Source organism: Neodiprion fabricii, chromosome 6, assembly GCF_021155785.1.
Source record: "Neodiprion fabricii isolate iyNeoFabr1 chromosome 6, iyNeoFabr1.1, whole genome shotgun sequence".
NCBI lineage: Eukaryota > Metazoa > Arthropoda > Insecta > Hymenoptera > Diprionidae > Neodiprion > Neodiprion fabricii.
The window spans coordinates 5826195-5846876 of NC_060244.1; the positions used below are offsets into that span (position 1 = coordinate 5826195).

A 20682-nucleotide genomic window follows, 5' to 3' on the forward strand; every position below is an offset into this window, starting at 1 on the left:
CGCCAAACAAAGTCTCGCGATATTTTTGTAGAATTACCTTTCAGCTTTAATCGCGGGGTGCCGATTCGTTGTTAACACGTCATTAAGTTCTCGGTCACTTGGCCGGGTGGCCGAGTGGAAGAAAAATCCTGCGTCACGGGACTTGGAAATTATTATACCGTAATATTTATTATTCAAAGGTATAATCGTAACCTCGCGTATCTCGTTCTCACAATCCGTGAAACTTAGTAAGCTCAGCGTTTTGTCATCGCGTAACAAGGAATACCGATGCACGGCGTGGATGTGCTACGTAACATAGTCCACAGTGACACACGTGGGTGTAACTTTCAATCACGGTGCTGTAATAGCCAAGGCTCGTAGTAGCGTTACGTCCTCGTGGCACATTGACACGTCCTCTGGGAGTACCCTTCGGCACATTCGGTGACGCCCCGGGTATCCCGGTCTTAATTACAGTTGCGGAATTGGAGGGCGGTGCTCACTCGGACGAGACAAACAGCGGCGGAGACAACAGCAACGCCGGTAGCATCTCGGGGGGTGGAGAGGACGACCAGGCCCGTCTTCGGCTGAAGAGGAAGCTCCAGAGGAATCGGACGAGCTTCAGCAACGAGCAGATCGACGCCCTCGAGAAGGAATTCGAGCGAACTCACTACCCGGACGTCTTCGCCAGGGAACGACTCGCGGCGAAAATCGGCCTGCCCGAGGCTCGCATCCAGGTGAGTCCCATCAAATCGTTCTCAAAATCCACGCCGAGTCCGTCTGCTTGATGGATGAAAATCGGGAGGGGTGGAGAACGACGCGTGAAAGATGGCGAACCCTCCACCTCAGTCTCTGCGTGCGGCGTTTCGTGCTCGTATAGCAATTGATCTCTGTCAATCTGTCTGGTCCACTAACTCAGGTGTGGTTTTCCAATCGACGGGCAAAGTGGAGGCGCGAGGAGAAGCTGCGCACTCAGCGGAGGGACAACCCGCAGCAGTCCCACACCGGAGGCGTCGGTCTGGTCAGTGGTCACCCGACGCCCCCGCCGCCTCCACCACCTCACGCACCCCCCTCACCGCCCAGGATCCATCACGGATTCGCACCGACCGGCGTATATCCGGGGATTCCCAGCATGCCGGATTCCTACAGGTAAATATCGCCGTGCCAGAAATTATTGGTATCAGTTATGTGATACGAGGGGTAGAGGTAAGGTGAAGTATCTCGTTCGGAGTTACAAGTGAAAAAGTTGTTGAACGAGTCATCGGAATGGTGCTCATAAACAACAGAAGGATCACAATCCGATCGGCGCTTAGCAATCAGAGTTCAATAGAGTTTATCGTGATTGACGCTTTGTGAAACTTTTACTGCAGCAACGCCACCTCGATTTTCCCTCTAATTTACGAACACTTTTTACGCACGGAGATTTTCCTTCTTACCTCTACCCTCCACAGCAGGGATGGGCATATTTGCACTTTTCAAATTGAAAGTACAGATAAGTAAACAATTACTTAGTATGGTTCAAATTATCAATTACCCGGTACAGATGGATTCTGTATTGAGCAATGCAATAAGTACTAAGTACTGATGTAATTACTCATTGTCAGGGTACTTTAAGAACAAACTTACCTAAAGGCTGTCCATCCCTGCTCCATATTACACATATAATTATAAGTTCTTCGCGTCTCAAAGTCGAAGTTCGCGGTTATTATAAAAAAAAATATTGCCGTTTGTCGAACTTGTCGAGCCGATGTTCAAAAGATCAAATTCTGAGCCACCCCCTTCACTCTTCCAGCCCCATGACGTCGATGCCGAGTTTCGCGATGTCCTCGCCGAGTCAGCAGAGCCAGCACACGGGCCCCGGGATGACCGGCGGCGGCGGAATGGGCCCGATGGGCATGAGCGTCGGGATGACGGTGGGCCCGAGTCCCGGGGCCTGTCTTCAGCAACGGGACAACGGTTACTCCTGCGGCGTTGCACGTCCGCCAAGCTACGAGCCCCTTCACCTGGGCTACGGGGCGAGGCCGACCTGCAGCCCTACGCAGCCCTATCACACCGCGGGCCTGAATCAGTACAACCAGAATACCAGCTCGACCGGTGAGTGTCTACCACACTCGCTGCACTCCCTTCATTCGCTGCTCGCTCTCTAGCCACAGGAGAGCTGGATCTACCACGGATCCGTCGGAACGTACTATTGAGCGGTAATGATTTGACTGATTGATTCATTCGTTAAGGTCCCCTTATCCTGCGAGCGGATTTCATGTGTATAATTATGACGTCACACTTTGCTACACAAACATTGCGGCTCGACTATAGCAGCATATGAACACCGCGCTGATGTCGTAACGCTCGCCTGTAATCTGTCTTTGAGGTATACGACATCAGGTGAAGCACGATTCTGCTAGATTGTTAAAGTCGAGCCGATCGAGTGGTTATACGAGTTTCAATTGTCCGGTAACAAACGTTACCCTCAGGCTCGGCCAGTCAGGCCTGTTATGAGGCAATTTCTGAATTTCCATGATCTTTGCAAAGTCTTCGACTCAGCGCGTAGGTATAGCTACACCGTGATACCATCTCTAGACTCGCTTAGTCTTACTTTCAGCACAGCCGAGCGAGTCCGTAATAATCATACCGATTCAAGATACCCTGATACAAAGAAACTCTTCCAACTATATAAGATCAACTTCCAAATCCACGGTGTATCATACTCATTTCTACATACTCATACACAAGTATACATATTGTTATTAACGAATTTTTCTTATACCACGAGACGATTTGTGTAAGATTGCATTATATCAGCACGATAAATTGCACCAAATAAGTAATACAAACAATAAGCATCAAACTCACGGAAATTCCATAATTAATCGTACCTCCAAAGATCGTCAAACTCTCACCTACACTGCAGTATCAGATTACGCATCAACAAGAAACGTCCACTCTTTGAATATCACACCACCGATGCACCGGCTGCAACAAGAAAATCTTATATTACAACAACCCGACGCGACAATCGGTCGTCTAACGATCTTGGCGTATTCTCACCTTCCAGGTCTGATCTCGCCTGGAGTTAGCGTGCCGATCGCGGTACCGGGTCAGCCGGCACCGGATATGACCGCCCAGTACTGGTCTCCGAGACTTCAGTGACCGTGGTGGGCTTCGACGTCGACTTCCGGCCCTTAGGCGAGACGAGGCCCCGCCCCAATGCCACGCTGCCATTCCTACCTCCACAGCCCCATCCCACCTACGGATCAGATCGTCGAGGGACGAGAAGAAGCTCTGCTGAAGTAATCTCGCGGTGATCTCGAGTTCCGACACCTTCGGAAAGAAGAAGAGAAGATCGGGGAAAATCGGGAACTAGAAGATGCAATCATAATATCACCACGCTCAACTCTCCAGTCACGCTCGACTCGCTCAAATTCTACTCCTCCATGCTCTCTCCTCCCTCCCTCTCTCTCTCTCTCTCTCTCTCTATTTCTCTCTATTTTCATGTCTATTTTTCTCTTATCTCACTCTGTAACTCCCGTCACTTTCACTTTCACTCTCCGCTTAGGGATATATGAAATATGTATATATATACATTACACCATAGTTATATTATAATTAAACACATACCTCTGTAAGACAGAGCTCAAACTTCTCGGTATGTCTAATTATTATTATTATTATTATTATTATCATCATCGTCATTATTATTATTATTATTATCATTATTATTACTCGGACACAATACCCAGAAAGTATACATACATTTACGAACATTTTCATGCCAAGTGGCTGACATTGTTCAACGTCAAGCTTTTGTGATTTCCTCTCAACTTTTCATACATGTTTTTTGTGGTCCGCTAAGTACGGAGGCGTATTTCGACGTAACTTTAGCTTCAGTTTAATGATACGCAGTGATATGGACGACTTAATTATTGAAGAAAATTGTGAAATACTCTGCGCAAGGATTTATAAATTTTTGAACACCATTCTCACTATCAACCGCATAACTTATTTTCCTGGAAAAAAATTTTAATTTTAATCCATGGGGAAAATGGAGAAAAGGAAGAGGACTACGCACGATAATCGTTAAAATTTTTATCGAAACTCGAGTTGTTTGTATCATGATTACTTTGACAATATCGAACGGGGGACGAAATTATCGAATTTCACAGAAAATGGTATGGGAAGTTTACACGGATTCGAAAGCCACTCGGTCGAAAAGCCCTGCTTGTACGTATAGCACAGTACTTAAGTAGATAGAATGGTATTTTTGGCCCCAGCGGCACACGTTGGTACAAATCCTGATGTTATTATTATTTTCATTATTAACATTATTATACGACTATTATAATTATACTCTGTATCGCCACGCATTATTACCGCAAATCTCAACTATACGTTTATTAGCGTAATAATCGGTTTATTATTGTAGCGAGCACTCCCGTTATTATATTTTTACTGTCATTGCACGATGACGTGCCGACGCACGATCGTTAAATTGCCATGATATATATATATATTGACTATATACGTGAAAAACCTGTCTTCTTTCATCAATACCGAAACCGAAATTGATTTTAACATTGAATTTTAAACTTTACCGATTAATACACGATCCGTTAATTCTATATTTAGTCATGAAAGAAGGCGAACAAATTTAAAGAGAAAAAAAAATCATTCAGCTGAGTACACAAAATAATCGGTAAAGTGTGAAATTTAACACAACTAAACATTATTATTATTATATTAATAATATTCTACGACCGACGACCGGTTATACCGGTGATTTACAGCTTGATCGGTAAACATAATACAGAGCTTGCAATAAATTGTTAGCATCGCGCTGTTCGTATGCCATTCGCCTGATTAATTACGTCGTACATTTTAACATCCGCACATGTAATAATTGCCAAAAAAAAAAAAACATATACCGTTGAACATGTACAATGGCATTCGTCTTCTCCCCCACATAAATAGATAATTATTATTTCATAAAGTTATTTATACAGCCAATACGAAATACGGGAGTCCCTGAAAAGGATATTCACGCGTTGCGTGCAAAGCAACTACGCATACAAATATACATAAGTGCGCATCGCAGTCAGCATTCCGATTAGCGACATCTTTGTATCATATTTATATAGAGAAAAGAAAAAAATAAGCGGAAAGAAACTAATCAAATGTGGAATTTAAAAAAAAAAAAAAAATTTTTTTTAACATCGGCGCAATTATTGGGAAGGAGGGAAAGAAGTAGGGGAGAAATTGGGAATTTTCAATCCGTAAGTTATCGGTATCAAAATACCTAGCCGCGTATACATATATAAATATATATTATTGATAAGGAAGATATTATTATTATTATTATTATTATTGTTTATAAACTTACCTAAATAAAAGTCGGGCTATACAGCTATAACTGCAGCTGCGGGAGTTTCTTGCGGGCAGTGCAGTATCAAGTTACACAACAAATATTATATACATAAGTGAAATGATTAATTACTATGATTATGATTCTTATTATTGCTATTATTATGGTTATATATATATTATTATTATTATTATTATTATGGTTATTATTACGATTATTAAGTGTACTTACCAAGTAACCGGTAATTTATATTCGATGCAAGAAAACCCGAATGTGATTTCTCTTTATAGGCCAAGTATGTCAAACGTATGAATTAAAAAGCAAGCAAAAAAAAAAAAAAAAGTATTTAAAAACAAAATAGTATATTAAAATAAAATAGTGTGTGCATTTAATTAACATTATATAAATCTGTCGTCTTTGCATTCTATTAATTCCTTAACCCTATCTATTTTTATATCACATTTCTTCAAATTTCTTTTATTCCTTGCAGTGAAAATTGAACATCTTTCCTGCTGAAAACAAGATTTTGTAATAAGCGTTAATGTTTGTTAAAACGAAAACAAAACTTACTTACCTGTGATAAATTTCAATCGTACACTCCTAGTTAACGGTATAAACAATTGAGTAAAATGAAAAAATTTGGAAATTCAAGAAACGTGACAATTGATATAGTTTTTAGTAAATATAATAATCTTATATTTTTTCGTATAATATATGCGATGTATATATATATATATATATATATACGTACGTACTAAATACAGTATATATATGTATGGCAATACGTTACTATATCCAAGCAACGTAAAGGACTCATTTTTTATCTTATGATTTTTAATAAAACGTTATGAATTTAATGAATTTTGCGTGTGTGTGAGAGTGTTAGATAAATCGCGTGAGAGTTTGTAAATTCTATCAAAGTTTCGCGTTTTTAAATATCATGCATTTATACGTACGTGTACTTGATGAATAATATCGAACGATTCAATTTAATTGAATTGTCAACTTATACTTTACTCTTCTTTTTTTGCCTAATTTCCGAACTATCCGATAAATATAGGTATGGTATACGTATATTATTAGCAAATAGAGAAGAAGAAAAAAGAAGAAATAATCATTGAAACAACAGCGCGATGGCTCCGAATATAACAACGTTTCCAACAGATTGTCGAGTCTTACTTTTTCTTTCTCTTTGCATTGGGTAAATTGGTGAGTGAGCCGTACACTACATTTACAAACGTATAATATAATAACAAAACTTACAGGTTTAATATTACACGGACAAATGAGTCAAATGAAACAACACAAAGTCTCGACGCACATGTGAGTTTGAACGACAAGTAAAGAACAAAAGGCAGCAATAAGAGAAAAAAAAATAATACAAAAATAGACGAATATGATTACACCATTATTCTTCAACGATGAAAAAAAAAAAAAGGGAAAACAACAAACAAAAAGAAAAAAAAAACAAACAAACAACCAACGTATTGGTTTCGACAACGGACTTGAGAGACGAAATTTTCCCCAATCTCTCTTCTTTCTTCTCTCTCAGTTTCTCATGACCTTATCAGATTTCCGATTTGTGTAAGTCAAGAGGGATATTTGTACAATACACCGGTACCTAGGCAGGGACACAGATTACTCTCGTCCAACATTTTCTAAACGATGGGAAGTCAATCGTTGAGCAGCTCGTCTATGTCTTGTAAAATATCCTCAGCCCCGGCAGCTGATACGGATTGATCGACGGCGGAGTTAACGTCCATCATCAAATAATCGTCCTCCGAAATACTGCGTAAAACCGAATTCCTCGGTGCCGAATTTCCGTTAAAAAGTCCCTCCTCCGGGACAGAAATGCCATTTTGGTCCCCCAGCCGGGTCGCGGCGGCGTGATCTTCCACCTCCTCTTCCTCCTCCTCCTCATCCTCCTCCTCGTCCATCTTGATCTGATTCCTTTCGTTTCTCGCCGAAAGGGAAGGCCTGGAAGCGACGAGGGTAAGTCGGTCAGGAACGACGGCAGCATCCTGGCTGCTGTCGCTGCTCGTCATTTCCGGTTGCTCCTGGATAATTTCACCGGAGTTATATCGGGTTACTTTTCTCCTAGACGACGACGTTTCCATCGGCGTCGTCCGGTTCGCCCGACGAAGTCTGACCGGCGGCGCCGTCGCCGTCACGGCTGTCCTCGGCCACCGGTTTGCAGGGTCGGATTTCTCAGTCTCCGAATCGCTGCAGCAGTTACGATCGTTCGTTTTCCCCGCTGTTCGAGACTCGGCGGAGGACGAGGCGTCGTCCGCGAGGCGAGGAACCTTCGTTCCCGACGGGATATCCGCCGGCGACGAGGGCGCCATCCTCCGCCTCCGTTTCCGTATCTCGTCGAGAGACAGGACCTGGAAGTCCAAGTTCGTCTTGAGGCTCGAAGATCTGGCGGTCAGCCGGTTAGCCAACCTGTTGCGAAGGTTCCGTTCGAGGGTTGACGAGCCGACTCCTCCGCCTCCGCCTCCGGCCCCGATCTCGACCATCGGAACGTTGCAATCACCGGCGGTTTCTTCGGTTGTGTAATTGTAGTAAGCCGCACTCTCCGCCTGGATTCTTTCAAGTTTGATCTCTTCGAGGGTCTTAACGTGTAGCATTCGCAATTGCGGCTTTGTTGGCGACGGTACGCTTTCATTGTCTGACTCTGCAAGAACACACCAAGAAAACGGGAGCTGAATTATTATGCGTCGTGCTGATGATTGTTATTTTTTTTTTTTTTTTTTTTATATATATACATCATCGTCTTTAAAAAAAAATATGTATATACATACAAATTTGTCTTTCGATTATAACACCACAAGGAGACCCGGCGACTGTTTGTTACATTTTTTATTTTCTCTCTTGCTTTTCCGTCCCGTTTTGTACGCGTTTGAAGTATTTTCTATTCACATTGTACTCGAATGCCGATCGATTAGATGCGATCGATTTAACGATAAGAATTGAAAATTCTTATCGAAATGGATCTGGCATTGAATTTAAATTGTATTATAGAAAAGCCGAGAGACAGGCAAATTGCGTATTCCAGAATTCCATTTCATATTACTTCGTCAATGTATTCTCCGTTGCCTCATGCTTGTACAATGAATATACTTTATATATCCGATGTATATAAATGTTTTTACAATTGATCAACTGTTTGGATGATCTGATTTAGTACGGTTTTATAGCGTTTCTCTGTCATATATACATATATCTGTGTCATACCCGGTAGGAACAGCTATTATTTTCTTTTGTGCATTCTTGCAGTTTCTTGGCAAATGACTCGTTTTATTCTTATATCCTTTTCACTTCCTTCTTTCTATTCCCCTTTTCTTTCTCCTCGCTCTCTATCTCTCTTTCTCTCTCTTCCTCTCTTTCTCTCGCTCTCTCTCTCGCTCTCTCGCTCTCTGGCTCTCACTCTCACTCGCTCGCTCTCTTTCTCTCTGGCTTTCTTTCATGGCTCCTCTATTCGTTTCACCGTCTCTTTCCATCCCGGAAATCTCCACAGTACAAGATATATGGTAAATTCAAATTTTCTTCAATAACATCACACGTTCCAACAAACATTATTCGTTCAAAGATGAAATCAACTTGAAACGATGTTTCGGAGAACGCAAAAAATAAAAAGTTTGGAAAAAAAAGGGAAGATAGAAAGAATGAAACAGTAATAATCCAACACTTCACAAATAACCGAGGTGCATTATCGATACTTGTACTTATTTTATCCATTGATCACTGATAATCGTTCACCAATCACTAAACCACTGACCACTAACCACTGACCACGAAGAAAAAGCGATGAACCACGACAAGAGAAGGTCCCAAGGTCTTCTTGGGCACCATCCTTTCTTCCGGCAGAGCGTGAATTTTCTTTCGTGGGCAACGTAAAATGTCTTTCGGAGATATCGAGAAGTTGTTAAGAGTTTCTGGCTGATAGCTGTGAGAAAAGCGATGCGGTTTTTTTTTTGTTGTTTTTTTTTTTTTTTTAATAGGCATTGCATTTACCTTGAATTCCAAATTGTTTTACTTTTCTTTTCAATTTTTTATTTTTTGGTTCTTGCTTTCATTGCGTGTATCCAAAGAATGTGCGACTCCCATAGATGCATGAACGTTGACTAGATAATCAGGGTTGTTAAACCCTGATCTGAAACACAACTCGTTACTTGTATGATATTTATAATATACATAATACATCTATATCTGTATTTAAGATATATATGCGTATAGTATATAATAATTATAATTACGTACGCACGCAATTATATGCGTATGAAGTATATCTTATACTGTGAGACGCATATATATGTACGTGAAAGAAACTGAATACACTTGCGGCATGTCGTATAAATGTGATACACAAGTATAATAGTAATAATATGATGAGAATATATGAGTAAACGATAAAATAAAAAAAAAAATAAAAAAATAATGAAATAAATAAACGATTACTAAGTAGAAAGAAAAAAAAAAACATAAACAAATATTAATATTCTCCGAGGTATCAAGTTTTATTGAAATCCAAATATAGTTTTTCAATTAAAAGTATCAATTTCATTGCTTACATCAATCATATATTATATAATAATAATGTTTCGTGTTACTTTATTATCTCTTAGCAGAAGTAGTAAGTTGAAATCGATCTAATAGCAACTGCATTCGCCAATATTACAATATTTATGATCGTTTCTCACTTATAGTTTATATTCATTATTATTAATTAATCAATTAATTTTTTTCTCCGTGTTGTGTTTTTTTTTTTTCTTTTAATTCAATGATGTATTCTTAATTACTGACTCGCCTCGATTTCTGTAAACGTATCTTTTTTTTTGTTTTATCAGTTGCTTCTAACTTTCCGAAGCTACTTTTCCAACTCTGTTTCTTCTCTCATGCTCGCGGTCATTCTTCGTTTTCTCTCCCGCTCTCCCCCTCCCCTTCCTCCCTCTCTGTCGGTCTCTCTCTCTCTCTCTCTCTCTCTCTCTCTCTCTCTCCTCTCTCTCTCTCTCTCTCTCTCTCTCTCTCTCTCTCTCTCTCTCTCTCTCTCTCTCTCTCTCTCTCTCTCTCTCTCTCTCTCTCTCTCTCTCTCTCTCTCTCTCTCTCTCTCTCTCTCTCTCTCTCTCTTTCTCTCTCTTTTTCTCTCTCTTTCTCTCTCTCTCTCACTCTCTCTCTCTCTGACTCTCTTGCTATCTTGCTATCGGTTCTTTGTCTCTCTTCTTGTTCTTTTACATAGGTGTAACTGTCATTGTTGATATTAATCAATTAATCAATCAATTATTACCAAAAACACAAAAACGCTAATTATATAGAAAATGATAGCTTTCTCACCGGGTAAAAAGCAAATACAATTGATAATACCAGAGTTGTACAATGCTTTTGATGTACACTTGTATAACATCGCTAACAGTCACATAGATAGTGAATTAAAAAATTTATAAACCAACACTAGATCATATAGAATGAAACAAAAAATTAAATAAATAAAATTAAATGGGAAGAAAGAAATATCGAAAACCATTATATCAGGAAGAAAATCATTACAACGTGTCGTCGAACCCAAAATGACGACACTGTAGAATGAGCAAGAAAATAAAAATTTTTAGGGAAAAACAAAAGAGAATGACGCTACACGTATTTAGAGAATCGAAAGAAGAAAAAAAAAATAAATAATGACAAGTAATATGGAATAGATACAAATAGTACAAACAATAACAACAAATGCCAACGATTTTGAAAGCAGAAAATAAACTGGAACAAAAAAAGTCTTTATATTATCTAACTACAGGCCTAGATTTGTCATGGTAGCATTAATAACCCTTTCGTTCGTCGCAGTCATCAAAAGGCAGAACAAAAAACGAAAAAAGAAAAACAAAAAAAAAAGAAACAAATTGATAGCTGAATTTACATACTCTAAATTTTTGTTTTTCAAGTCATCGTTAACTGAAATCAAACTATTGGATTGACATTGCCTAGACATAGAATCGGGTTAATGCTACTGGCAGCCATATTTTTATCTCTCTTGTTTCTTTTTGAATCTTTTTTTTTTCTCTCTATTTTTATATGCGATAAATTGCGTTTGAAATATACAAGATCTTTTTGCAATACGATAAGATTACTAACTACAGTTTGCAAACTACGTATTGCATTTTGCGAGCTCCCTGGGATGTTACGTGTTAAAATTCTAGCAGATTATAAAGCATGTCTAATTATTCTTTATCGGAGTATTTACACTCTCAGCTGAGTGAAATCAAATAATGTGGAAGATAAATTGTTTGTTGTTTTTGTTTTTTAACAAGTCCAGATCGTCACGACGTTTACCAAAACGTTTGCTGACAAAAATAATAGAAAAATTACAAAATGAAAAAACTTCAATTCATACAAATGTTTCAAGAGATCGTCGAATAGCATCGAGTCATTGAAAATATGACAGTAAGTTACAACTTGTAAATTCTTCGAATATGTTTGGCGCTTCCAAAGAAAAAGAGAAGAAAAAAAAAAAGAAAAATACGCTATAACCTTTCAACACGTAATCATCCCTGCGTGCCTCGCAATGAACCAACCAAGCAATCTGATAAGCCGCAAAATGCTTCGATAATCGTATAGTTATACAATATATGTTATATTTATGTACAGAAATTCGACCAACTATGATTCCTTTTTTTTTTTTATATCATCTCCATCACTTCTCTTCGATTGGTTAATGTTTTAAATACCTATTATGGTTACTCGTTATTATATTCAATAATATGTATAATACAAGCTTCTGTTTACGTACGTAGATTTATCTGAACCACGCAAATGACAGACACGGGCGTATTAATAAATCATTATGTATCGTACATACACACATACTTATGATAACTACGTACGTATGCATAGGTATGTATTCTACAGTTATGCTGATAGGGCATTATTAAATACAACACCTGCATCATCACACGATTCGCTTCACTACCTACTACCAACTTTTTCATTTCCAATATGAAATATTTCAAAAGATAGAATCGCACGATTCGAATATAACGAATAAGTTCAATTTCTTCAATCAAATCTGGTCATTTAACTGCAGGTGGCTCGATATTATTTGATTCAATTCGATTCGATGCGACTCTATCTACTGTCTGAATTTTTCTCAGATTCATTCCAGGATATTCACAATGCGTTTTTCACAACAACACAACGCGTAATCACGTTACGAAAATGAAATGTTAAAGTTTAAAGATTGAATAATTATGATAAGAGACTATGGATAATAATAAATGTGTTGTTAATGTTTCTCAGTGATTATCCTGGTTGCATCGCTTTAGTAATAATCAATATTGATTTATTCGTATTTTGTTTCTTCTTTGTTATATAAATATTATTAATAATTAAATATAATATTTCGTTATGCTTAATACGCCTCGCATTTAAGATGATTACTTTACCTATGTGGTGTTGTAAGATTGTGTCTGCGAAAATGTCTTTGTATGAATGTATCTCCGTTGCGTATGGTTTTCTTAAATTCTATGCGTGTGCATACATGTGTTTGAGTGTGTACGCTATCTGTACATGCATATAAACACATAATGTATGTATATACATATACATAGTAGTTGGCCATTTCCTTTCAGGCTAATCTAGTTCTGTCATTACTTTTTTTTTTTTTTTTTTGTTTTTTTATATACTTATGGTTTTTTTCCGTTTTTTCTGTTAGTTTTCCTTTTCTTTCAAATTTTCTTTTCATTACTTATTTCGTATTATAGGTGTTCTGACCTGAGGTGCTGACTCCGAATTAAAAATTTCGAATTCATATTCACCTGAGCTTGTTTACTATGTAACGTTACAAGCGTTATACTCTCATTGGAGGCATAACAATACTAATGTTATTGTATAACGATGATGAATACAAAGCTCAAGAATCAACAACTCTGGTATTAATTTACCAGTATACCGCAGAACGCTATTTTTGTATCGTAAGAGAAAAGAAAAACTTTTCTTTTTTGTTAATTTTCTTCGCTATAATCTATACTTCATTCCGCAACTACTGAATATAATCAATATTTATTTCTCATTTACGCAACAGAAAGCAATGAGGAAAAAGTTAATTGAAATGGGCAAAGATCGTTTTTTTTCTTTCTTTTAACCAACTAAATGAAATGCAATTAAACGCAATTTTATAAAAAATGAAAATGCTTAACGCGATTCACGCCCAAAACCTGATTATTGATTGTTGCATAGCCTAAAACATTTCTGATCTTCAATTGCTTACAGCGTAAATAAAATTTTCCAAATATATACTGTGAACAATAATAATAATAATAATAATAATAATAATAATGTCCATAATATTATTAATAATAATAATATATAACAGAAATATTCAAATAAATATAAACATAAATCGGCGTTCGAATTTACAGATTCTTATATAATTACCTATCTCGACTATTTCCAATTTTCCACTAACACATGTCTGTATGCATATATATATATGTATATAGATATATATATATATATATATATCGCGATGCCGCATGCCTTTTTCCGGTATCTACCTGCCTGTCAAACTCGCAAAACGTATTGCATCAGAAATTTCATATTAAAAGTTCAATAATTTCAAATTAATATTTATAGTTGACTATTTTCTTTTCATTCTTGCTTTCTTTTCTTTTTTTTTTGTTTATCATTCATTTATTATCTACTAAAGCCTAAAAACGTTGTAAATTCTACTTCTCACCGAGTTTTAACGACTACACATTTATAGAATCGTTTATGCTCGTACCTTTTTCAATTACAATTCTATAATTACAATTTGGTTTTTGTTCACTTGTTTTGTTTTTTTTTTCGTTTTTTTTTTTTTTTTGTTATTTTTTTTCCATCATTTTATATCATCATATACGGGAGATATACGATATATCTACGAATACATAGAGAAAAACTTTCGCAATGCCGCACACAAAAATTTAGCTCGTATCGATCCCAAGCCGGAGTATAGAATTTGTCAAAAGCCAAAACATATGAAGGCATTTATTTGTATATAAATATACACACACAAGCGCGTATACGCAGCTATATATGTGGATGCGTATACATATGATACTGTGCATATAAAGACACACATATATCGACGCATAGAGATATGTATATGTGTATATATATATACATATATGAAAGAGGCTGGGGTCTAGTAAATATTTGTTCTCAAACAACTTGAAACATGGTTGGACAGTTCGCCGTTGTTCAACATGCTTAGAAGAAACGACATTGCGACCTAAATAATTAGAGTGATATTGACAGGTGTGATGTTCTGATCGCACGCATGTGCAGGCTTGAAACTCGACCAATCAGAGTGACAAAACCAGAATGGTTCTTGAATAGATATTTTTTTTTAACGAAGAATTAATTAAAAATGACCAGTTTTATTATGCTTTGTAGCAAAGACGGTGAGCGATTAGAAATCGATCGAGTCTCAAGCATTCTAAAAAATTTAAATAAACGTTTGTTTAATGCCTTCTTCTTCTTTCCTTTAGTGCATTACTTAAACTATGACGACAACGGTTGTCGGCTACACATCAAGCGGTCTATATTATATCTATACTTGTCCATAGAACATCTAGTTTTTGTTTTCATCCGTTCTCTACCCCCTGAATATGAAATGATTTTTGCATTGCTTTGGTAGAAACAAAAATCTGACTAACTGGGAAGAATGATTTTCGATATTTTATCCCACGTACCATGTTGCTATGATAATGCAGCCGCAATATTTGCGCGTGACGTTTAATTAATCTATCCCATCGATCTTGCAAATACGAAGAATGAACAGTAAGCTTGATAATCTACTTTAATTGATAAAGACCTAATTTAGTTTGCCCTTGGTGGTTATCAACCACTGAACGAGAGTACTGCTTTAACTTCGATATAGACGCATGCAAGAAGAGGGTACGACAAGTTTTGACCGTCAAATTCCAACATTTAGGTAGTTCGGAAACAATACAGGACAAAGTTTCGCCTTAAGCAAAGATGATGAAAAAATTCCAAAAGAGCATGCAGCTTCACAATTTTAGCTGTGAAATGAAGGATCTAGACGAAGTTGCAAGTTAAAGAGTGTCTCTCTTTGACCCCTTATTTTCCTTTTACAATTAATTAAACTTATCGTAATAACAGAATAAAGTTCTAAAAACAATCGAACTAATATAACATAATTCAAAGAAAATCAGCTACCGAATATTTCGTAGGTTTCTTCATAATGTTTGAAACACAGAACGAATACAATAAAATGGAGAAAAAAAAAATTTCGAACTCAAGATCAAGTTGGTTATCAAGAACGGAACTATTTCCAACAGATCTTATAAAATATGAAAATGGAAGAAACGAGATATGAAAAAAAACACAAAAAAAAAAAAATGTATAAATATTGCCAATAGACGGAGCCATGGAAAATAGAAGATAAAAAAACTCTCGATTTACGGATTTTAGGAGAAAAAAAAATATGTATCGAACGTTTTTCGTATTAAACGTATAAGCCAAATTTACACGTCCAAGTACCGGACATCGAGTAAATTTTACATATAATGGCTCTCCAAAAAATGCTACACGATTTCAGAGCTCAATTATTCTTCCTGACAACACAGACTCGAACCGACGTGCATATAATAATTAGTTACCACCGCATGTGTGTAACAATTTTAATGATTGTTCTTTTTCTCTTATTTTGCTTTTGCCAAATCATTCATCTTCATTCTTTAATAAATTTCTATCTTCACCCTATGTAACATCTGTGTCATGCATGGTACACATTGCTCTGACCACAGACTTTCTACGTGAATACTTTCAGTTATTACTCGTAAAGCTAATAAAACCGATTTAGCTGCGAAAAGCTGCATGTGACAGTTGATACGATTGAATAATTATGTACCATAATATTTTAATGCGCATTCTAGTTCTGCAATGTTTGGTTATTAGTTGCCAGTAATATGAATGTGAATATGAATAATAATATTAATAATAATAATAATTAACGTTATATACATCTTCTTAATAATGAAACTGAACGTACGGTTTAAAACAATTGAAACGCAGGACACTAAAAAAGGAAAAGAAAAAATTGATTCGTATCTATAGAATTCTTAAAATTTACCACTATGTCCACTCCACTAATACAACATCCAACGCCATTTTTCTTCCTATTACTTTATGCTATCAGCATCTTTTCATCAAGTAATCAACGAATTAAAAAGATACGAACATTTCGCCCCTTACTTTCGACTTGGTTGTTATTTAAATTGATATTCAAATCATATTCTTCTGAAAGTAGAAACAGGAAACTACAGGCTACAGGTAATTGTTTTCTCAATAATTTTTACCATTTAGAGATCACGTTACATTTCCAACAAATAAGGATAACAATTAGGAACGCTGTCTCAACTCTAAAAAGAGTATTTGCCTGCAGAGGTGGAAAGACAAAATTGAAAAAAAATAAGTAAATTTAGTGCAACGGTGCTCTCATAGATATCTACCGCTGTTTTATCTGCGCAACCAAGTACCAGTAACATCGTTTTTAACGAGTAACCATTACCTCAAACTCCGCCCTCAAAAGACAATATGATATTTGCAGTTCAATGTGAATAATTTCCCACCGCTCAGCTCGTGAATTATATAGTAACATTTAAAACCTTCCATATGACGCAAAGCCTAGGAAGGGAAACGGAAACCTTGGTGTTTGCGTTTGTGTTTGTGTCTGTGTTGGTGTTTGAATTTGCGTTGGTGCTTGCGTCTGATGCTGCTGCGACTGTTGCAGGCGAAGAGACGAAGTATACGGAGGCCGCTGGAGTAGCGACGACGTGGTGGCGTTTTGCAAGGATGCAAATGACTGTCCTTGATTATACGAACGCAGATTTGAGCGACGAGCAAAAGACAAAACACGAGGAGGACATCCTCCCTGTGCCTGAGCGGCAGAACCTCGCGGGATGTTAAAATTTCCCCCAACGTTGGTCGAGCTGTTTTGAATATTCAGCACATTGGCGGGTAGTCCTGGGATCCCAGGGATCCCAAGGGAGTTTGAAAGGCTTGGTAGAGTTGGTAAATTCGACAGGGTTGACAGATTTGACAGATTTATATTAGCTTGTAGATTATGCGGTAGGGAGAGGGCGCGTGGCGCGAGGTAGTGTACGTCGAAAGATGGGCGGGGGGGCTAGTAAAGCCGCATACCTTCCTCGAAGTTGACGACAAGAGGGTCGACAGCCGGACTGCCAATGAAGCTTCCAGCTTCGCTGCCTCCGCGGCCTTGATCAGATTCAGTGCTGCTTCCATCGAGCGTAGTGCGTGGATCCGAATCGTACTTGCCATCATCTGTTGGATACAGAAAGTATTAATAACAGTGGAAAAATGAGTTTTGTGTACACATTTCTTTTACCAACTACTTAAGTTTTGACCTGTTGTAGCTGTTACAAATACCCACTTCATTTTTAATAAAAATAATACTATTACATTTCACAAAGCTGCAAATTCTGATTTGCATCAATAGAGTGTTGTTTAATGTCACACCTCACGCACATTCAGATTACCAATTAGTTGTGAACGAACTGTTAACATGTTTATGACAGCCTCACAGTGTCCAGTTGGATCGAGACTAATAATTCCACGACAGTTACACAGAAATTTCAGATTGACAGGTAAAAATAACAAACTACTTCTTTAGATCATGTTCAACAGCACAAGAAAAAAAATGCACTATACGGTCGGATGCATAAGTTAAAGTTTATTTATCACAAAGTTGAAGGTAACTTTTTCAAATTCTATGATGGACATATAAATTGAGGCTCACGTTACAATAAAACTGAGACACGGGAATCAAATTTCCTGATATTGCCAGGTATTTTTATTTATTTTTGAGGAATCTCCATAATAATTCGAGAATTCGAGAATTTCCATTATGACTGGACACAGTGAGTATATTACTCAGATGAATTAATTGGAAATCGATTTGGGCTGATAATTTGTATACCCTGACGGTTGGACCATTCTTGATTAACAGGCTTTGCAGTCAGCTCATTGTTTCTGCCAGGATTAATTGGCTCGGCTGTTGCTGGGCCGCGAGCATTCTTGTGCATGAAACAGCAATGAGGTTTTCTACATCCACCCGGTTGCGTCTCCCAGTAGCATGCAATCGATTTGCGATTTTTCTGGAACAAAATTTCGCTTTTGATTAAGCTTACAGGCTTGATAATTGTGCAAAGTCCTTGATACTACAAGGCATCAAGAAATTAGGCGAAAAAATACTGAAAACCTATTATAAAATTTGTGCGATCATTGATACCTTAAGTTCCATGTGTCTGAAGTTGCAATGCTCGTTGAGACAGTTCCCCGATTGCCAGTACGAGCACATCGTCTCACAACCCAAGGCAGAGGGCTCATGTCTAAATGCACAAGCGTCACCCTGAGGGAGTAGAAACAGGTACCATTTTGATCAAATATCTATGTAAAATTGGCAAGTATGTGACTTCATAATTTGGATTGCTGTAAACTAGTTATTAATTATAACTGATGGTAGTGACTAGAAGTAAAAAGCGAAAGAACTGACCGAGGCTCAGTCAAAGTGGAGTTGGATTGAAGAAAATCTAAATTTAGCTTCAGTGTCTGAATAAAAATCAGAACAAGAGTGCAAAACGGGAAAATCTCGTCAATATCTTTAATAAAATAGAGGAGAATAATATTTCCGGATGGAAAAAATTAAGGACAAGTGTAAATGGCGGTGGAATTTAAAAGCAAAAATTTCAACATCAGATAATACCAATTTCAACAAATATTTCGTACGCGCCGAAAGTATTCCGGCGTTTACTCTCTTGTTACAAGTGAAAGGGGATCAAGAGCGAAACATACGACATGGCTACAACATGGCCGACCTAACCTTACAATTCGTTTGGCTCACGCAATATGGAATCGCGCGTGTCAAAAACGTCAGGGTACGATAGCTCGTAGAATGATGAAGGAGATAATAATTGTTGCCGTTATTAATTAAATATTACCTTTAAACATGTCGAATAGTAGAAAAAGTAGCAGTCGGTATTTTTTTGACTGTGCTCCATCTGCAAGAATTGGTAAAAAGATGAGTGGTCGTGTTCCTTGCTGTAAAAGAGAAGAAAAATGATAAAATATGCGGAAACTTTTGTGGCTTTCCACCCCGGTATTATCCTGCGAACTGCCGAACGTTACGTTTGGTATTGATATATGTGATGAAAAAGTTACCATTTCGTCCTAAACATGATCGTGATTTTCAACTCCCCGTGCTTCGCTTCGGAACGGTCAAATTTATACTGGAAATTCGTACCGAATTTCGTGGGGTAAACGAACGAAAAACTCATTGCAAACGATAGGGGATAGCTTGAGGACAATTTTTTATTACCAATATTATGAATATGTCATATTTATCTACTTACGTCCAGTCGTGATGCGTCGGGTGATGTCTTCTTTTTTTGCTTCTCTCTGCCCTCTCACTTTGCCTGAGAATACCCGTCTGGCGTCTGCGTTCACGAAAATACACGAACTCGGACGGCGAAGAACCGAATTGACGTTCGCGAATTTTCGCCAAGCCGAGGCCGCGTTGTTGGGAAGACTGAAAGAATTTCGACGCGGGAACTTTTGAAACGAGCGTAAAAGTAAAATGGTCATAAATGCGTGAGCAATTATGCGTGAGGTATTGAATTACCGATATTTCCTGTCGATTTGGTCAATTAATTAAACATGCACGATCATTAATAATTGCCTGATATACTGTAATGAACCGGCAAAAGAGATTGTTCGTTGTACACCTACAATGAGACGTGAAAATGTATTTTTTTTTTTAAATGCAGTCAACAGATTTTACTCACAATTTTATTCAGTATGTTATAACGCTCATATATCTTCGCACAATTGATATGCTTACGAAAAACAAACAAAAAGTTATCACAATATGGACAAGAAGAAGAATAAATAGTTCACAGCCTATAAAACATGGTGTATAGGTAGTTATCATGTATATTATATAAAAAAAATACCATACAGAATTTCTATGTAATTAGTCTTATAAATAAAACATAGATACAAATTTTCTCGTCTAAGAAGCGCTGCGTAATAAGGAATCAATTGTGTAAAATTAAATGCGCTTGATAACAACCGTTTCGCTTTTCCAAATGATAAATTGTCTACAAAGCGTATGTTTCAAATTTTAACAATTTGTACAATTATCGATAATAATAAAATACTAATTGTCAACTGTGATGCTTTAAATAATAATCACTGCTTTAGCAGCATCGCTTAACTGCGCGTTATCTCTTTACCACCCCATCTCAAATTCTCTTCTACTTTCAACAATCATGGTAAAACGA

At 37.4% G+C, this 20682-nt stretch overlaps 2 protein-coding genes across 7 annotated transcripts in view; one reads left to right on the forward strand and one right to left on the reverse strand.

Annotated features, from left to right (window-relative positions):
- Positions 1-5656, forward strand: part of LOC124185488 (paired box protein Pax-6-like) — a 65837-nt gene extending 60181 nt beyond the window's left edge. For 3 of the 4 annotated variants that reach the window (XM_046576321.1, XM_046576320.1, XM_046576322.1), the window contains 4 exons: positions 454-713; positions 896-1125; positions 1769-2070; positions 3029-5656. In XM_046576321.1, the coding sequence (XP_046432277.1) occupies positions 454-713; positions 896-1125; positions 1769-2070; positions 3029-3123 (887 nt within the window). In that variant the 3' untranslated portion in view covers positions 3124-5656. Of the gene's footprint in view, positions 1-453; positions 714-895; positions 1126-1768; positions 2175-3028 lie in introns of all 4 variants that reach the window. The other variant, XR_006871406.1, reaches the window with a different exon arrangement.
- A 656-nt stretch (positions 5657-6312) lies between these two features.
- LOC124185486 lies at positions 6313-19876 on the reverse strand. 3 transcript variants are annotated; one of them, XM_046576319.1, is made up of 6 exons: positions 19753-19876; positions 19342-19441; positions 18633-18752; positions 18321-18498; positions 17525-17665; positions 6313-8006 (listed from the first exon to the last, which is right to left on the reverse strand). In XM_046576319.1, exons 2-6 carry the CDS (start codon positions 19399-19401, stop codon positions 7006-7008), a joined length of 1500 nt encoding a protein of 499 aa, XP_046432275.1. In that variant the 5' UTR covers positions 19402-19441; positions 19753-19876; the 3' UTR covers positions 6313-7005. The 3 variants fall into 3 exon arrangements, with proteins under 3 accessions (XP_046432275.1, XP_046432273.1, XP_046432272.1); XM_046576317.1 differs by having other exon boundaries at positions 19342-19401; positions 19753-19860; XM_046576316.1 differs by lacking the exon at positions 19753-19876 and adding an exon at positions 19562-19692.
- Positions 19877-20682: the final 806 nt, after the last annotated feature.